The sequence below is a fragment of the Lepidochelys olivacea genome (genome assembly GCF_965140295.1).
Source record: "Lepidochelys olivacea isolate rLepOli2 genome assembly, chromosome: 9".
Classification (NCBI taxonomy): domain Eukaryota; kingdom Metazoa; phylum Chordata; order Testudines; family Cheloniidae; genus Lepidochelys; species Lepidochelys olivacea.
In genome coordinates this window covers 18,110,989-18,130,616 of record NC_140419.1, presented here as the reverse complement: position 1 = coordinate 18,130,616, position 19,628 = coordinate 18,110,989, and the positions used below count along the sequence as shown (strand labels likewise).

Below are 19,628 nucleotides of genomic sequence, written 5' to 3'. Positions count from 1 at the left end.
GCAAACTTAGTCAGGTGAAGCATGGATAACGCAAGAAGCAGAAAGTGGCGTGCGCACTAAAATACACAATTGCATGTATGTACAGATCAAAAGAAGAAAGAACACAGTAATAATTAAGAAAAATGAAGAAAAACAGGAGTTTTTGATATATACACGACTGAGCATGCTGGACTGTAAACAAAGGTGGCGGCCTTCCGGCTATTACCAACCAAGGGGGAGGGCTTTACATGACGTCATTCCTAGGACAAGTCCCATACAAGTATGAGCTTGGCAAGATGGCTTCATGACACTGCCGTCTCCGACCTCACATTTTTCCTGATTTTATCGGCAGTGAGATTAGTTATTTATTTAAATAAATTATGAAGGCATGGTCAGAATTTTACCAGTAGCAGCTGGCCAACAAGACACTGCCTTAGAAGACTGATAGTAGACTTACTCATAGAAATAATAATTTTACAAGTGCAATTATTGTTTTTTTTCCCTCAGTCCTGGCCTCTGGCCTGCCAGTAATGAACAATTAATGAAGGGTAAGGGTAGGTAAAGATATGAGTGTACCCAGATGTGTCTATTTTTGTCATAATTGATCAAAAATGTCTATATTTAGAGAGAATATAATTTTTCTCAGTTTTTTCTTTTTTAGGGGCCTCTCATATTGCAAGCTCATACTGCAAGGCCCTAAGATGTAGTTTAGTTAGTTTATGCCTTAATCCAGCCCTGCCAACTACAAACAGTTAAATCAGTCAACGTATTATAACACTTTGGACAATTACAGTGGAATTTTTGATGCGCTCAAAGCATTGACCAAACTCTGCTCTGACTGAATTCAATGGGAGTTTTACCACTGACTTCCCTAGAAACTGAATAAAGCCATCAAGCAGTGCTTTGGAAAACCCCACCCTTGCTGTACAATGCTGCCATTCTCTCTCCAACCTCACCCCCTCCATGAACACATTCACAGAAGATAAGAATGGACATGTAGAAAAACAATAGTAAAATGTCACACTGCAAAAAGATTGGTAACCCACATTCTAGCTTTATTGACTGCAGGCAAGTTTTTATTATGCCTCAAATAATTAAATTCTGCAACAGTGACATTAAAAAAACAGACCAATTTATCAAAATAATTGTATTCTGACGATTATGTACATATTATATACATTTTACAGTATTACATAAACAGGCATTTTTATACATAATGTAAATATGGTAACCAGAAAATCAAAAACACATTCTGACCAAAATATTCCTATGCAATGTAAGAAATATATAGGGCACTTTAAAAAAAAATTAGAAATAGTAAAACCATCTTTAAAAAGTATAATTGAGTTAGTAGAAATTGAATTAAATTACAATCAGATTAAAAAGTTAAACTAAAAAATATTACTTAGGTATCATTCAAAAAAAGTGTAAAGAGAAAAAGAAACACACTTTCCTTTATATATTAACACCTTCACACTGGTAGCGATGGTATGCCTCATTTCCAGCAATGGGACATAGCCTAGGAAATCCAGATTTCCATTCTCCAGGGGTTAATTAAAGAGTAACACAATGGTTAGATTAAAGCCTTTAGGCCTAACCCCTTTAAATTAAACAGCAAAGGTGTGTAACAGTACAAATATTGTATATTTTCATGCACCTCAATTACATTAATTGTAGGACTTGGTATACTTAACATACTGGGCCTCTGGTAGGTTAGTATTAACATTTGGCCATGCAGTGCTAAAGGGAAGCAAAACACACTGCAGTGTGCTTACAGAAGTTTTGTCGCTGGTTTGCTATTCACCAGCTGAGCACAACAGTGTATATATAGACATCCCTCTGGATGACCTCCACAAGAAATGTGGGGCCCTAAATTCAGAAGGGGATATTTTGTACTAGTCTTATTAACTCACTTAAAATGCCTTAAGTCCTTTTACTCTCCAAAATGCATGTTCAACAGGCCTTACACACAAATTATTATTGAAATGTTTTGAGGATAGTGGGACAGACACATATTTTATGAACTAGTTTAAGTATCACCCAGTTATTCTTCCTGTAAACCTTCATTCTTCCTGTGCTGAGTATGTTTTCAACTGATGGGACTATTTTGATTTTGCATCTATGATTGTCTAAGTCATTCTTTACATAATGCATTCTACATGTACTTTACCCACAGACCATCTTTTATTATCTGCTGTGATTTTTGTAACTGAAACACCTTGATACACGTTAAAATTAAGTTTATAATAATTTTACATAAACAGCTGTTAACCTTAACAGCTATTAACAGCACCATATTCTTAAAGCTTTTATAGCTTGCATGTTTTAAGGTTGCACTGCATCTACATGCTGAGACCTGATCCTGCAAACACACGTTTGTTTACCTTTAAGCATACAAATAGTCCCATTAAAGCCAATGAGACCGCTCATTTGTGGCCTAAACTTTAAACCAATCCTGTAATGCTTATGGGGGCTTCAGTGTGTAATTCAGCTAGCCCTTACTCACCCATGAATCACTGAAGGCAATGAAACTATTTGAGTGACTAACGTTGAGTAGTTTCAGGCCCGAGATCACTTCCCATGTAAGTTACAGTGTAGACTGAATGCTCTTTCCAAACTTGGACAAGAGGAAAGTTTAAATTTATACCAAAAATGCTCTTTTAAAACATTACCAGAATTATGACAAGAATGAGACCTATTCCACTGTCTGTCTTTGTGTTGCCTTAATATAAAAGAGATGCTAATCTAGAATATCAAAATAGTGTATTCACATATACGTATGAAAGCATCTAATAGAAAAGTAAAAAACATAAAAGGCAAAGTTTGAATTACTGTAATTAAATATCATTAGAAAAAAGTTCATTTCAAGCAAGAACCTTTTGTTGAACATAACCCATAAAACAACAAAGAGTTACATTTCCCCTCTTCTATGGGCTTTTGCTGCAATGGCGCCACCTTCCTCCTCATCCTCCTCTTCCTCCTCATAATTTTCTTCATGACCTTCTTTTGCATTGTTCTCTTCATGAACTCCTTGCTCATGGTCTGCACCTTCATTGTTTTTTTCATCAGCCTGAAAAGATCAAACAAAAACGGAAGGATTCAGTGAAAGTACTGTGAGGCTCTGTACCTCAGGGGAACACCCAGCACCCCCATGTTCATCCTTGTAAAATGATTGTGTGGTATCCAATGCAAAGTTTGTCATGTTGGGTGTCTTCGGAAGGCTCATGATGCACTGAGCATGGTTGTTACAGTGATGTTATAGTAATTGTTACAGTAATGTCATAGGTTATAATTTCAGGTATATAGTTATGAAGCTGAAAATGTATCCTCGTGGCTTAATGCAAGCCCAGGCAAAATCTCTCCAAGAGCAGAGAGGCAGTTCACACCTCATCAGGGCAGGTATGGGACAAACCCAGCCCAGCCTCACGGGAACAAAGGACACTGGCGTAGGCAGTAACAAAAGAATCTGTTGGACTCTCGAGTGAGTCACCCCCCTTCCTTTGGCCAGTTTGGAACTGTGATGAGGTAATGCTCACCTGACTCTGAAGGGGGGCAGGGCGCAAAGCCAAGAGGGAAGAAAGGACATGATAAAAGGGAGAGACGTTTGCCATGCTCTTCCTCTCTCTTCCACCTACATCTACAGACACCACACCAAGCGACTGAACCACTGATCAAAGGGGAGAGCCCGGTTGAAGAGCAACCAGCCATCCTGTGGTGAGAAGCATCTAAGTTTGTAAGGACATGGGAATTGTTAAGATCATCTTAGAATGCATTTTGCTTTTATTGCATTTGACTAAATCTGACTTGTTACGCTTTGACTTAAAATCTATCTTTATAGTTAATAAAGATATTTGTTTGTTCTACCTGAAGCAGTACGTTTGGTTTGAAGCAGGACAGAGACTCACCTTGGGATAGCAAGCCTGTTACATATTAATGTCTTTGTTAAAATGACAAACTCATATAAGCTTGCAGCATCCAGCAGGCACAACTGGACACTGCAAGACGGAGGTTCCTAGGGTTGGGTTCCTCTGGAATGGGAGGTATTGGCTAGTGTCATTCGGTTGCACAATCCAAGGAGCAGCTTACATGCCAGAGGCTGTGCGTGAACAGCCCAGGAGTGGGGGTTCTGACAGCAGAGCAGGGTAAGGTTGGCTCCCAGAGTCAAGGATTGGAGTGGCCTAGCTTATCACTGGTCCAGATAGCACCAGGGGAACGTCACAAGTACATTTACCCATAAAACTTTTAAAAATATATATTGTGTGGTGGTTATAGCTTATCTTAAAACACATGGCTGGGTTAGGATAAAATTCTGGTGCAAGACAGAACTTATAGTTCTGAGGAATTGAGGGCAAAGGTGGCTTTAAACCTCTGAATTCTGGGATGCTCTGGAAGCTGACGCGTCATAACCCAAAATCTCGGTGGAGCTATAGGCCTGCCCCCAACTCCATCCACTATGTTGAGGCTTGCAAAGTGGCCTACATAAGGCAGGCTGCAGCTGTCCTATACAATTCCTGTGGCGGGGGGACTGTCCCCTATCTAGTTCTGGAGGTTTTATAGCCCTGTATTATGCCACAGAGGCTGTAGTGAGGATGAAAATTTCATCCTTTACAGTCTGATCCCAAGTTAATGTCAAAAGTCCCATTGATTTCACAGGAGCAGGATGATACCTTTTAGTGAGTTACATTATTAAATGCGGTTATAATGGAATATTTACAGAATTCTATAATCCTCATACATGACAGAATAGCACATTACACAACACAATACGGATTCAGGGAGAGTTTCTGAGCTGTGTGTCTCGCAGGCACAGCATAGAATTTGCAGCCCAGATGTGTGTGTGGGAGGGTGGGAAGCAAATTCAGAGATGCAATTAAATAGATAACCGCAGATGAAAAAGAGGTGATTCTCATGTGAAGCTGGAAGAGTTGATGAAGGAATTCTAGATGCTAGAGCTGGAGGCTCTCCAGGTTGAAAGGATTTTGGGAGGAATAGGAAGTGAATTAGGGCAGGAGGAAGTTGAGGCAGAGTTTGAAAGTTTATTTATGCTTAAAAGTGAGCTACAACCTTTATTGTGTAATGTCTACCATGACTGTAGCTTTGTTAAAGACAATTATACCTACTATTTTATTGTACCTACATTTTCATCATTTTCACCATATGGCTCTTCAGCATTGTGTTCCCGTTCCTTTTTCTTCTCTTCAGTCAAATCTTCCTGGACCTAAAAGGCACAAACATACAGCTCTGCAAATTTCTGGTTTCCTTTAAAATTAGCAGGTGGCAAATATAATCCTTCTACGGTAGAACCTCAGAGTTACGAACACCTCGGGAATGGAGGTTGTTCGTAACTCTGATACATTCGTAACTCTGAACAAAACATTATGGTTGTTCTTTCAAAAGTTTACAACTGAACATTGACTTATTACAGTTCTGAAACTTCACTATGCAGAAGAAAAATGCTGCTTTCTCTTTATTATTTTTAGTAGTTGACGTTCAACACAATACTGTACTGTATTTGCTTTTTTGTCTCTGTTGCTGCCTGATTGCGTACTTCCGGTTCCAAATGAGGTGTGGGGTTGACTGGTTAGTTTGTAACTCTGAGGTTCTACTGTAGTATTAAAATGCAAAAACAAAATAAAAACCCAGTTTAAAAAAACATCACCAGCACATTGTTCACCTACTCTGAAAAGAAATGTATGAATTTATAGTACAATTGTCATACAGTGCTCCCCACGACAAGCCAACACACATGCACACACTGCACAGATTTGACCTGACCTGAGATTTCTATATCAAGTTTGTTCCTCTCCTTCAAATTTCAAACGACTGTATTAAGTCTGTACAGTGGTTATGATTAAATCAATCCCATCAGGAGGCTCCTATAATTAGATTTCAGGCTAGACATCTGATACTGACATTTAGTGGTGTGTATACAAAAGACTAATTTCCTCTTTAAATCTTTTTAGTATTCTCTCACTAGTATGTGTAGTGATCCCGAGGCTGATAGGGTCCAGAGTGACCTAGACAAATTGGAGAACTGGGCCAAAAGAAATCTGATGAGGCTCAACAAGGACAAGTGCAGAGTCCTGCACTTAGGATGAAAGAATCCCATGCGCTGCTACAGGCTGGGGACTGACCGGCTAAGCAGCAGTTCTGCAGAAAAGGGTCTGGGGATTACAGTGGATGAGAAGCTGGATATGACTGAGCAGTGTGCCCTTGTTGCCAAGAAGGCTAACGGCATATTGGGCTGCATTAGTAGGAGCATTGCCAGCAGATCAAGGGAAGTGATTATTCCCCTCTATTTGGCACTGGTGAGGCCACATTTGGAATATTGTGTCCAGTTTTGGGCCCCCCACCACAGAAAGGACGTGGACAAATTGGAGAGAGTCCAGCGGAGGGCAATGAAAATGATCAGGGGGCTGGGGCATATGACTTATGAGGAGAGGCTGAGGGAACTGGGCTTATTTAGTCTGCAGAAGAGAAGAGTGAGGGGGGGATTTGATAGCAGCCTTCAACTACTTGAAGGGGGGTTCCAAAGAGGATGAAGCTCGGCTGTTCTCAGTGGTGGCAGATGACAGAACAAGGAGCAATGATCTCAAGTTGCAGTGGGGGAGGTCTAGGTTGGATATTAAAAAACACTATTTCTCTAGGAGGGTGGTGAAGCACTGGAATGGGTCACCAAGGGAGGTGGTGGAATCTCCATCCTTAGAGGTTTTTAAGGCCTGGCTTGACAAAGCCCTGGCTGGGATGATTTAGTTGGTGTTGGTCCTGCTTTGAGCAGGGGGTTGGACTAGATGACATCCTGAAGTCTCTTCCAACCCTAATCTTCTATGATTCTACATGTCAATCTCCTTGCACAGCTCTGCAGGTTTATTTTTGCCCTAGTCTTGCCCACAAGATTCCTATTGCCTTTTATGGGAGGTCAGGTCATGGAACAGTTGTAGGATCAAGTGATGTGATTTTTAAATGGATACTCCAGTTGCAGGAAACCTAAAGATTATATTTTAATTTTTTTTTCCAATGTGACTAAGTTTCTGACTGTTTAGGCACAGTGAAAAGGCTTGGACCCAACTCACATTCACACTAAGGTCCTTTTACACCACTCTAGCTATATAAATAGGCCTTAAATTGGATGCAAACGTAATTTACTACAGATTTATGGCCCTGTTACAGTGCTAGAGTAGCATAAAGAGGGAATGGTGAAAATTAGAATCCAGCCCATTATTTTTTAAAAAAACTGGTTATTCCAGTGGCTCACCAGTACTGCAATGTTTTCTGATTGTCTATCAGAATATTTGTAAGGAGCAGTAGCGTAAAGTTCCTCACTCTACTCTGGTGATATACTTGGATCCATCTGCCGAAAAGACTATTGCTAGGAATGGGAGAGTCAGTGGCCAATTAGCCACTGAGCCAACAGGGCCCATGCCCAGGGTTCCCTGGCCAATTGGATGTCCCTGTGCCCCGAACCCGCTCCCTGGCAGGAGTGCTGGCCGGAACGGGGCAAGCCCCCCTTACCCTGACCCCGCTCCCCAGCAGGAGCGTGGGGGGAGAGGGACTTCAGGTGGAAGGGGTGGGGAGGGGCCTCCACTTGTTCTGGCCCAGGGCCCCATCAAACTGTAATCCGCCTCTGGGGAGAGTAGCTCATTTTCCGTACCCATTCGATTCTCAACTACTCTGTAAATACTTCCAATAAGGGTACCAGTTTAGTTCTTTTATGGACACCAAATCATTTCACATACAACACTGAATAACTGCCAGAGAGGCAACTTAAGACCTGTTGCTAATGACCTGGGTTGATTTCAACATATTGTAAGGAACTGGCAAAAGTTAAATACATACCATTTAATCTAAACAAAAAGTAGCAGAACTTCATAAGTGAGTGTTGAGCAATCCTATCTACTGCTTTGTAGTACAGCACTACAGGTAAAGCAGGAAACGGCCATTATTAGTTCAGTGTTGACGAGCTACAGAGCAGCATACAGGCATGCATGATTAGCATGCAACTCAAAATTCTAAAGAGGAAAAACAAAGTTGTTTCCATTGTTTTCTCAGTGTGAAAGCAATGTACTGACAGCTGCTTGGCTATTCAGTTGCATGCATACTGGGAGCTTAAATAGCTCAAACTACTTAAATGAACCACGGATAAATTAATCTGAGTTAAGGAGACAGTAGTTAACTGGGAAAACTGCTTGCATGAAACAGAGGTATGTGATTAAAGCATGAAGTATCAATGAGGTTTTCAGTGACACTTGGAGGGTTAGAGGTTTGTGGGTTTTTTTCCTAAATCGTGATCAGTTTAATCCTTTCAGTAACTGCATAATTAATGCTCAAAAAGACATAGGAAATTAATGGACTGCCATACATCTACATAAGTACTCAAAAGAAAAAAATTATAACTGAAGTATTACATCAATGGCCAAGGGAGAAGTGATGATTACTTCCCATCTTCCCAAAAGCTACTATGGGAAAAATGATACTTTTTTACTTTTTAAAACTAACTGACGTTCACCAAAGTGAATTGAGATCTGTTATGCTACCTGAGTTCCACATATACTCTACACTCTTTTTATTACCTCTTCTTCTCCCTCTTCTTGGTACTGTTCATCCACATTATCTTCTTGCTGGTCAGGATTTCCTGCCATCTGCAGAAACAGAAGGGAAACGCAGTTCTACCATGCATGTCTCTTAATTTTAGTAATACAGATGGTTAGAGCTACTTGCACTGCAACTAAAATATCCTATATTCCAGAATAATAGTGTAGCAAATTTGTAATTTGTTGAATATTATTAATATTAGACTGGTTACATCCTTTACACCAAGTCAAATTAAAAAAAAGACAGTGGACTGATTATAACGAAATCATTGTACAACAGAAATCAGACTACACACAGCATCCAGACAAAAAAGTACAGTCCCTGCCATCCAAAGTTCACAGTTGAACGGCAAATACAATAGGCAGGATGCAATGGGAAGCAAAGAGGAAAAAACAGACCAGGCTGTTTATTGGGAAACGTTGCTTGTGCGAATCATGGAAGAAGTAAAATTCTTAATGAGGGATATGAGTGAAGACAGGGCAGTGGCTTGGGAGAACTATAATGGGAAGTTGTTCACGCAGGGAGCAGTGTACAAGGTGACATGGGGATGGTAGCAAAACAGGGCATTGAGCCTGGCAGTGGGGATGGGGGTGATGGGATTAGAGACAAGATCAAGATATCACCAGAAGCAGTTCTGTAATTTTACCTGCGTGTACTGTATAGAGTATAAAACCTGCCCAATTAAAACAAAGGTCTGTGTCTTAGTATCAAAGTTTGAATGTTTGTTACTGTCCTTCCTCGTACAGCATCTTTAGAACAGCCATTCTTAACATAGCTGTAAATATGTGCACACAATTGCACATGTTCTACAGATGCTTCCTTTTATCTGCTCACCACTAAATGTTCCTCCATCTCAGGATTCTCCTGCTTCTGATTATTTTGTTTGTGCTGCTCATTCTCATCTGGCAGATTCTCTTCTCTCTCTTGTTCAGCTTCTTCAAACTCGTCCTCTCCCTGATTGTTAGGATCATCAGCTGGGTTCACATCTTCCACAGCTGCCTTCTGTAATTTTTAGAAGGGTGTATTGTATAAGTACATGAGTCTCAGCAATTCCATTGCACTTGAAAATCATTATAGTAATAGTTACCTCAGGGCTGATCCAGTGCCTGTTGAAGCCAATAGGAGTTTTTCCATTGCCTTCAGTGGGCATTGAATCAAAACCCCAGTGATTCTGAAAAGTGCCAGATTTACAGCACTGGAAATAAGTGCGTCGGCCCTGAATAAGGATACAGCTGCGATGCGCACATCTGTCTACTAGAAATTAGACTGAGGCTACCAACTCACTTCACATAGGATACTGCAAGGCTTTTGGTTATTGATAATACAGCAAGTGATAACGCCTGATAAAAGTACAGCTCAGTCAGAACAACAGACAGGTCAGAATAGTTAAGTGTTAACTCTGATCAGGCCGGACTCCACATAGCTCACAAAAGTTGTTCTCCATGCTACCCTAGGCTACGATATATTGACCTGAGCCACATTTGTATCAGTTACTTAAGGGACAAAATGCCTGATATCTCCTCAACCTTTGCTATTCAATAAATGCTGTTTTTCCTTTATGCTTATTATCCGATATTATCCCATAGATTTAATACTGCAGCTACCGAGGCACCAGTAACATCTTTGGGCTAATAAATATTCTTCTCTTCAAATATTTGCCACACAATCTAGTCTTCTAAATAAAAATGCATGTATGCAAGATCCTGTATACACCACAAAACTGAACAAAAAATATAATGAGGTATTTATGTAGAATTGGATTCTCCCCCCTCCAAGGTGGCATCTGCTGTGACGGACAGCTGATGAAATGCTCGTTTACTGCTTTTGTATCCGAGTGTTCCCAGTTTAAGTCCCAACAGCGTCAAAATCCTCATGCACGGTTAGACCAGAAGCACAGCTCTGGGGTGTATTGAAAGACAGAATGCCTTCAACAATGACGACCCTACTCATTTCTAACAAAACAAATAAAATTAAATAAAGATCTTATTTCAACAGCCAGATTTGTCTTACCGCTGGCTCATCTGCCTGCTGGTTCTCTGTTTGATGCTCTGGTTCTTGCTGCTCATTTGCATTAATTTGATCTTCTACTTCTTCAGCTTCATCTTGGTGCCGATTGTCCCTTTCATACACTGACAAAATTAATTATTAGTATGAGTATTACGGCCGCTCCTGGAGTCCCCAACTGAGAAAAAGGCCCCATTGTGGTAGGTGCTGTACATATGCGTAGTCGTCCCTGCCCTGAAGAGCTTCTGATGTGATTTGCCCAAAGTTACACCAGAAATCTGTGGCAGAGCCAACAACTGAACCCAAATCTCCTGAGATCCAGTCTATTGCCTTCAGCATAAGGCCGTCCTTCTTCTCGTTTGTATATAATCATAACTGCACCCATCTTAGGCAATACAACCACCAAAAATCACCAATGAAACATAGTCACTGATTTTAACTGTAAAGAAAATACAGTGCTCTCTTATTGGAATCCAAAGCAGCTATATTTATTTCTGAATGGATAAGACACTGAAGACACTTCAGATGGGGGGGGGGGGGGAGAGGGAAAGAGAATTCAGTCTCACCTCCATCCTCTTCGTGGATGCCTTGCCCCTCTTCTCCTTGTACAATATCATGGTCCATATTGTCATAATGAGCTTGTTGGCTAAAAAATTAGATGCAAAAATACAGTTTCAGTTTCACAGAGACAGTTCTGGCTTGCTTTTTTAAAGGATTCCCAGATTTACTTTCCTGTTAGCTAAGTTTTTCCATTAGCATTTTTAAAAGGAAATGAACATTATGGAACAAGACAATTTTGTGTAGGATACCTTACTAGCCTTTGCATCTGTTTTCCTATCTACAGAAATGGTGGGTAGTACCGTACTGGCTTATTCATAGGGCTGTTATAAGGACACAAGTTAGTGGTGGTACAGTGCTTTGAAAATGTAGGGTGCTAAGAAATGAAATCAAAGAGTCTTGTATTGAAAAATCCGTTTAATAATGGCCCCAAAACAAAGAAGTCATACACCTGTACCTGAGCAATTTAGGCTTTGACCTGGCAAGGAGTTTTCTTACGTGGCACTGCCTCTAGAATTGGGGATTTGGACAGTACTAATTCACTTCCTGGTAATAAGGCTTTTTTTTTTTTTTTTTTTAATGTTACTCATGTTAATATTTCCTTATTACTGTGTGTTTCAGAAAATATTTCTGTAAAGATCATTATATAGGTTTGAGCTTCAGAAAATAAGTGAAGGCCACTAACGGCTTTGAAATTATCTCAGCAGGAGAGCAGAAATAGCATTAACTGAAGACAGGCACTAAATGGGAGACTGAAAGGAGTGAGGGGAGAGAAGATGATCTACAGCAGTGGTTCTCAAAGCCGGTCTGCTGCTTGTTCAGGGAAAGCCCCTGGGGCGCCGGACCGGTTTGTTTACCTGCTGCGTCCGCAGGTTCGGCCAATCGCGGCTTCCACTGGCCACGGTTTGCCGCTCCAGGCCAATGGGGGCTGCGGGAAGGGCAGCCAGCATGTCTCTTGGCCCGCGCCACTTCCCGCAGCCCCCATTGGCCTGGAGCGGTGAACTGCAGCCAGTGGGAGCCGCGATCGGCCGAACCTGTGGACGCGGCAGGTAAACAAACCGGTCCGGCGCCCCAGGGGCTTTCCCTGAACAAGCGGCGGACCGACTTTGAGAACCACTGATCTACAGTACATAAACTGTAAGTTACATTTACAGGAGCCTGATGTACACTTTCTTTATTTTAATAGTCCACAGAAATGTTTGAACATCAGGGATATGAATCAAACCATTTTTTTTCTTTTTATAAAATTCAAAAAGTTAATGCTAAAAGTTCATCCTTAAACTCATGCTATTGGCTGCACAAAGCAAGTGGTATTAGCCCTTCCTGTTCACAAGCATCAAGTTTTCATGAAATTATTTCAAAATATCTTCCATTTATGGGGTGCTTTTCATCCTAAAAGATCCTAACACATTTCAAAAACTGAAATTGTCTATGTACAGCACTGCTGACGTGCAGCCACCTCTGGGGTATGGAGTAACAACCAGGTAGCACAAAGCAAGCCACATAACTTTACTGGGAAAATACGTATAAACGTTCACCACACTAGGCATGTACTCAGGGCAGCTAGCCCCTCTTGCTGCTCCCACCTCAACAGCTATCCTCTATTTTTAGTGCATTAGTTCTATGACAGCTAGCGGGGTATGTCTCCTCGAGGTGCAATTTACACCAAAGTGCAGACATGCCCCATGAAACCCAGAGTGCAGATCACAGCACACATGTAAGAGAAGTTGTTAACCTTAGCTGGTTTTTGTACTGCTCTTCTCCTCGTTCAGCCTGTCTCCGTAGTGCAAGCTCTTTTTCTTGAAGCTGCTGCTGCCGTAATAACTGCCCTTTCAGCCTCTGCTGGTGTAGAGATTCCTGATGTTCCCTTAGCTGTTTGGCTTCTTCAGCTCTTCGGGCAGCCAGATGCTGCTGTTCCAACTGTTCTTCATAGGCCAGTTTGTATCTTTTTGTTACTCTCTGTGTCAAGAAGTGAAAGAAACAAACATGTTTGAATATATACACTTCTGAACCTGCCTTCTTGGGTACCTATTTCTCATCCCTATCGGAATGATTTTCCTGGTAGAACCCATATTATTAGCAATGGACATGGTAAAACCACTGATGCCAGAAAAGGAGAGGTTGGGAGGAGGGGGCAGAATTATGCAGGCAAAGGACGAGATGGAGAACAACGTATAAATAGCCGTTTTGTGATCATAAAGTCAAACTTCACTCTTGAAGCTTTCATCATCTTACTTCAAGCTACACATTAAGTGTTCTCATTATAATCACAGCTGCTTTTTGGTTTTTTTTAAAGGGGAATCAGAATACCTGAGGTTGTGGTATAAAGTTTTTCGCACGAGAAATTTGATACTGCCACAGTACTAAGATCCAATGTTGACAGGCACTTGACATATTTTAGCAACTTAAAAAGATACTGCTACTGTTGGCTGTCTGAGGCTGTCTGGAGGTAGGGTTGATCATGTGGGCAGAGTGCAGGTGAAAGAATCAAAGGTTGGTGATAAATGCAGTTTATACTATGGCTATCGCCAATACATGCCAGCATATAGTACATGTCCTCCAACCCACACTCCAAATACATCCTGTGTAATATCTGAACTAAATGCAAACAGTGCTGAACTACTCAAGCACAGTTGGGTAAACGACACAGCTTGAACGCATCACCAAATTGTCTTTTCTTTTTTTCCCTGTACATTACTAAACAATGATAGCCATGGAAGAATATCGAGATTACTGACAAAATTATAAACCGAGAGCTTGACTAGGTCTTAAATGAGAGACGAAACATTGTTTGCAACCAGGCACAATAGAGGCAGGTATTGCGCAATCTTCTGCCATTGCAGCCAAATTATTGCCTCATAGCCTACTACGATTCCAGTCCAGAGCACCTCAGCCAAAGTTTTTCCATTGTGCTTGAATTCTATGCTTGTTTTGTTAGATCGATAAATGCACACGGAGGCTAGGATGAGACCAACAAGTTAATTTTTGTGCTTGAGACCTGACCCAGAATGTATTTCCAGGTCTTACTGTTTCTGTTTAAAGCTCAACAGAATATGCCTTGTCCTTACTATACATTAAATTCCCTTTACTCCTCTAGGCCTGTTCATCTTACAACTAAAATGCTTTGTGAAAATATTAGCAAACACTTTGAATGAAGAGTGTTTACTGAAGTTATACCAATACCCGAAAGGGAAATGTAACTGCATTTGCTATCACAGGATGACACTTCAAATCTAATATTGTAAAGGAAGTCCCCCCCCAAAAAACTCAAACACAAACCTTCCCTTCCCACAACCCCCAAGCTTTAGACTGGATTCAATGTGGTTTCCCTTTTGCACCTGCAGTTATTTGCAAGTGGAATTAATGTCACTTAGAAATTAACCCCCAAATTCAGAAAGCTCTTAATCGTGTGCTTAACTTTAAGCATATGCTTAGAGTCCCAGGCATTTAAGTGCTGTGTTTTAAATGTTGCCTTACTCCTCAACTGCTTGCAAATCCAAATGATACTAATTACAGCTGCAACTAATTACAGGTGCAAAGCAGGGCCTGCAGTTGACAGGTGCCAGAAAGGGTGGCCGTTGTTGAGAAGAGAATCTTGCACCTCTGAGTGAATGCGTTCACCCAGCATGTTGGCTGCTTCTTCTTTATGTTCCCGTTCTTTCCAGTCATGTTCTTCTGGTGCTTGATCCTGTTCTTCCACCAAGTGCTCAGGTTGCCCTGCCTGCTCCATTTCCTCCTCCTCAAGTTCTTTTCTGTGCTCCTCTTCAACTTGGTCCATGTGTTGCTCTTCATCTTCTCCTGCTTCTTGTTGCTGCTGAATATTCAGTTCTTTGTGAGGGTGACCCTCATTTGCTTTTCTGCTCAGTAAAGTTTCATCTTCATCTTCTCTTCTCTTGGAATTTATTTCTTCCCTTTCCTGTGGCTTCTCCTCATTCTGGGGTACCTGTGTAAAATGATATATTAATTCCATGATATTTCAGAGATGTCTCTACTTCTAGAGTCCATGACACTATAAAACATTTGCATGACTTCCATAAAGGCTTAATATTTTATAATGTTCATAAAAGAAACTGTCCACCTGTTTATTATGATCAGTGATTAGGTCTGATAAATTATTCAAGGCCTCTTTCATGTAGACCTCAACGTGATCTGAAGTAGCAGCTAGACATCTGTCTACCTATTTGTACGTGTAAACAGAGTCATCTTTATTAATATGTGCATCCACATTAATTGTTGGCACAAGAGGATACAATTTATTTAGGGTACAAAATTGTGCCTGCAAAAAGTAGAAGTTGCTGAATATCTGATTCATAATTTATACTCTTCTCAGATTTGGTTATGTTCTAGAAAATGCTAAAGGTGAGATTTCCAGCCTTACTAAGGATGATCAGCACATTATTCTAAAAGTGGAGTCTTATTAAAGTGAGTGATTACTCATGTGGAGTAATATTTTACTCCACAAGTTAAGGCGGCATAAGTCAACTGTGTTCTACAATAAAAATTAAGGACCAGATTCTGATGCACTTACTCGTGCTGAGTAGAATTTCACTCAATAACCAGAACCGATGGGCCTACTTCTGAAGTAAGGTACTACTTAATGTGAGTCTGGGTATCAGAATCTATTCCTTGGATCTCTGCAACTAAAAAATGACAATGACATGAAATAACTCAACCCACTTTTAATCTAAAATGAAGCCCAAAATATTTATCTTCCAGTTTTAAAAAAAAGTGTTTTATTTTTAGGCTTGGCAGAATTCAATTTTTATTTTTTATCATGTCAGTGGATAATATTGATGTTTATTTTAAAGCATTTTTTCAATTTTTATCAATATTTATTAAATTTTCACATTTGCACAAAATGTGGGGGTTCACAAAATTTTTTAATGACAGTAGATGCTGAGGTTCAAGAAGTTAAAGCTGGAGAACAGTTAAAACACAAATTGTTAACATCATACGTCAAAATATGTCAAAAATAAATATGTTTAAATGAAAGTCTAACAAGTTCTCAAGCAACGTTTTTCTTTGCCTATCTGTAAATTTTGATTTTCAGCTATGGAAATATTTTTTCATCAGTTTGTGTATGTACAATGAAATCAACATTTACTGATATTTAAATCTAATTCCTCTGAGCCTATTTGTTGTGATTCAGAAATATTTATTCTCAGCTTGCAAAGACACATGTAAAACAAGAGCTCATCCTGCCCCCTTTTTTTTTTCTTTGGCATGCAGCTAAGAATGTTTGAACTGTAAAATATTGAAAAGATATATTCAGATTTCTTCAGAATTTGTGTTTCAACCAAAACAATTTGGCAAATTCAACACTAAATTGAATCTGCATTTTTCATCCAGAAAAGACTTGTTTGTTCAAAAAAATGTCATCAAGCCCTCGTGGAAAATCATCACGGAAAAAAATTGCTGCAGCAGTCAGTGATTTTCACCTCTTTTTGCTCGTCAGCTGCATTTTTCTCATGTGCTGGGAGGTCACTATTTGGAGATGTTGCTCCCGCCACTGCTGCTTCCTGTGGAACGTTTGGCTGCTCTAACTTTTCAGGTTGTCGAAAACTTGGCATTTTGTTGAGTGTGTCCTTCAGTTGTTTATATTCTTCTACCTGGGACTAAAATTGAAATATACCCATTGTACTACGCCAGACAAGAATTATTATTAAAATACACACTCACTCCAGAGTGAGTTTGTTGGCAAAATAGTACATAGAATCTCTCAACGTGCAAATCAGATCAGACATCAAGATTCTAAGACTGGTTGCTTCCATGCATTAGATAGCCGTGATTTAATACATATTCCTCAATCACAGTGAACATGCAAATACAAAGCATGCAGGAAAATTCCTACAGTACAGAGATGGCGATTAGTTTTTCATGCCAGGCATAGGAAGAGCTGAAGGGAATGATTAAATTTTCTTTGCACGTTTTAAAATTAAAGAAACAGAGTGCCATGGATTGTTTCTCATCTGGTCAGTAGCAAGAGATGAAATTCTTTTTAGAAACAGTAATCAAGTTTAAAAAACAAACAGACACAAGTGATTAAAAATTCTCAGCTATCTTCAACATTTAGAGAATTGTTACCAATAGATAAGAGTCAAGAGAAAATATTATGGGAGAAAAAAAAAATCAATCAAGCTGGAGCAACTTTAATGGAACACAACAAATAAAGTAACAACACTCCCAATGGTGGAAGGAAGTGAGTGGGAAGGGAAAAGATAAATTTAGAGCTGTTAAATATCCCTTCACACCCCAAAGTAAGATGTCAGGGATCCACTTCTTTGCAACTGCACTGATGTTTTTCTGACCAATAGAAGATCTATTCATTTTCAGCAAGCTACCCATGCTGGACGTTCAGGCAGGATTGGGAAACTTTTCACAAGCCACTCCCCATAAAGCAGGTGTATAAGAAAAACCATTCAACTCAGAAAGCAGGATATTTTCAGAAGGGGCATCTTTCATAACCAATTACATCTATCAGATACACGAAAGGTAGTGCCTAGCACTGCGGCTTACCATTTACATATAACCCCTCCACCTTCTCCTGTTCCACTTCCCCTCTCCTTGTTTTAAGGTTTATAACTCTGTGGGAAAACATTTAACACTATTTGGAGCTAAAACTTGCCACACAATCACTCAGCTTTAAACAACACTTAAAAATCGCTCAAAGCATTCTTTATTGTTTGAGGGGAAAGAGTGGGTTCTAAAGGCATCAGATTCTCTGTTACTTTTGTGAGGAACTACTGATTTGGGAATAAATAAAATGAAATGCTTCAAGTTATCATTTTGGTAAAAACTCCAAGTTTTCTTTGGTGATTAAAAAAAAATCCAAATGAAGGTTTAGCAATTGGCTACAGTACACACCCAGTGATTGTAAGGTCCCTTTGAGTATTCGATGTAATATCATAACAATCAATAGTACAGCAGACAGATATGATGCATCATATATCAATGTAGAATATTGATACAAAACAAAATCCACAGTGCTACAGATTGACATGATGCAGTATATGATAATAGCTCCGAAGTTAGACGCACCGCAAAGCATCTTCAAAACACTATGGCATCGATTAAAATGGACAGGCCTAAAAGCAAAGCAGAATGTGAAGTAATTACAAGTCTGGCTTTTCTGGAGGGAGCTCTTGCTTTCTCTGTGTCCCCCTCCCCTGCTTGATTCATTGGAGTCTCTGACTATACATTTTACAGAAAAGATTAAAGACAATATTAACTACAGTCCCTAGATAAAACTGGAATAAGGGTCTTAAACATAAAAGGTTATCCTTGAATCTAAATTTTCTTTCCCCTTACCGGCCATATAGAGAGATTACTATATACAGGATATTCTTAACAGTGTTCTCAGTTCCTCCAATTCAGGACTTAAACATTGATGCTATACTCCACCCCACTATACAAATCATTCCATGCTAAAAGTTGTTATCTGAGATCTTAGCCTAAAGAGAATTAATATTGTGTGAAAATAGAGTTTATAATATATATTAACTTTTCTAGCTCTTTGAGCTATAGAAATCCAGGTAAGTGGTGGTACTTTAAAGATTCAGGTCAAAATATCAATGTAGTGTTGACTGCTGACATTATCCATCCTTTTAAATATCTACCATATGTCCAACAATAATGGGGTGCCTTTTTGAATGGTTTGTCTGAGTGGTACTGCTGTGAATCCTTTCTTCAGCAGGTCTGCAAGAAAAGCTATGCAAACTGTGTTAAGTATCGCCTGTTGATTTCAGAGAATTCACAAGATGTATGAGTACTCTGTTTAATAAGATGAATGTAACATTATGTACGTGGACAGATAAAGTCTAAAGAAAAGCAAGTGTAGGTTTTGTGTTTAAGGGGACGAACCAAAGCCCAGCGAAAATCAATGAAAAGTTTCCCATTGGCTTCAGTAGACTTTGGCTAAGGCCCTAGGTGGGATTACAGGAGACCTATTTTTGAAGAGTTTAGCAAACGGACCCCCTGGATTTTAGCCGATAGTGGAAGAAAAATTATTGCCTGCTACTTTGAAAAATTGGCCTCCAGCACATATTGCTATCTGAAATGACATGTTTTTACTTTTTTCAGTCCATGAAATACAATTATGGAAGAACATCAAAACACTGGCCTATTAGTACATAACCTACCTACAACAGCAAACAAAATTTAGAAAGGAACATACAATCATATAGCTCCCACTCATGATTCCAGAGATTTTGATAAGTGTTTTTTTTACTTACACTAGATTCCTGTTTTCCTTCCTGATCCTTTCTCTTACCATACTAACTACCATCCTAGCTTCCCCCAGAACTTTTCTTTTCATCATTATCCTCCTTGATCTTTTGGTAATAGTTTCCCCAAGATAAGCAGACAACCTATACCTCACTATTGGGACATGTGGCTACTACTGGAATAGCTGGCTGGCTGTGTATATAGAATTTTTTAAAGCTTGTTAATGCTCCTCCTTTATAGTGTCTCCAAAGCCCATGTGATGTTCTATGTTC

General features: G+C 39.8%; 1 protein-coding gene across 2 annotated transcripts in view; it reads right to left on the bottom strand.

The window, feature by feature from the left end:
* Positions 1–1,013: 1,013 nt before the first annotated feature.
* GOLIM4 (golgi integral membrane protein 4) overlaps positions 1,014–19,628 on the bottom strand; it is a 64,113-nt gene continuing 45,498 nt past the window's right edge. For both annotated transcript variants that reach the window (XM_084638456.1, XM_084638457.1), the window contains 9 exons: positions 16,572–16,748; positions 14,735–15,076; positions 12,869–13,092; positions 11,142–11,221; positions 10,582–10,700; positions 9,406–9,573; positions 8,550–8,618; positions 5,117–5,197; positions 1,014–3,049 (listed from right to left, as the gene is read on the bottom strand). In XM_084638456.1, the coding sequence (XP_084494582.1) occupies positions 2,891–3,049; positions 5,117–5,197; positions 8,550–8,618; positions 9,406–9,573; positions 10,582–10,700; positions 11,142–11,221; positions 12,869–13,092; positions 14,735–15,076; positions 16,572–16,748 (1,419 nt within the window). In that variant the 3' untranslated portion in view covers positions 1,014–2,890. The remainder of the gene's footprint in view (positions 3,050–5,116; positions 5,198–8,549; positions 8,619–9,405; positions 9,574–10,581; positions 10,701–11,141; positions 11,222–12,868; positions 13,093–14,734; positions 15,077–16,571; positions 16,749–19,628) is intronic.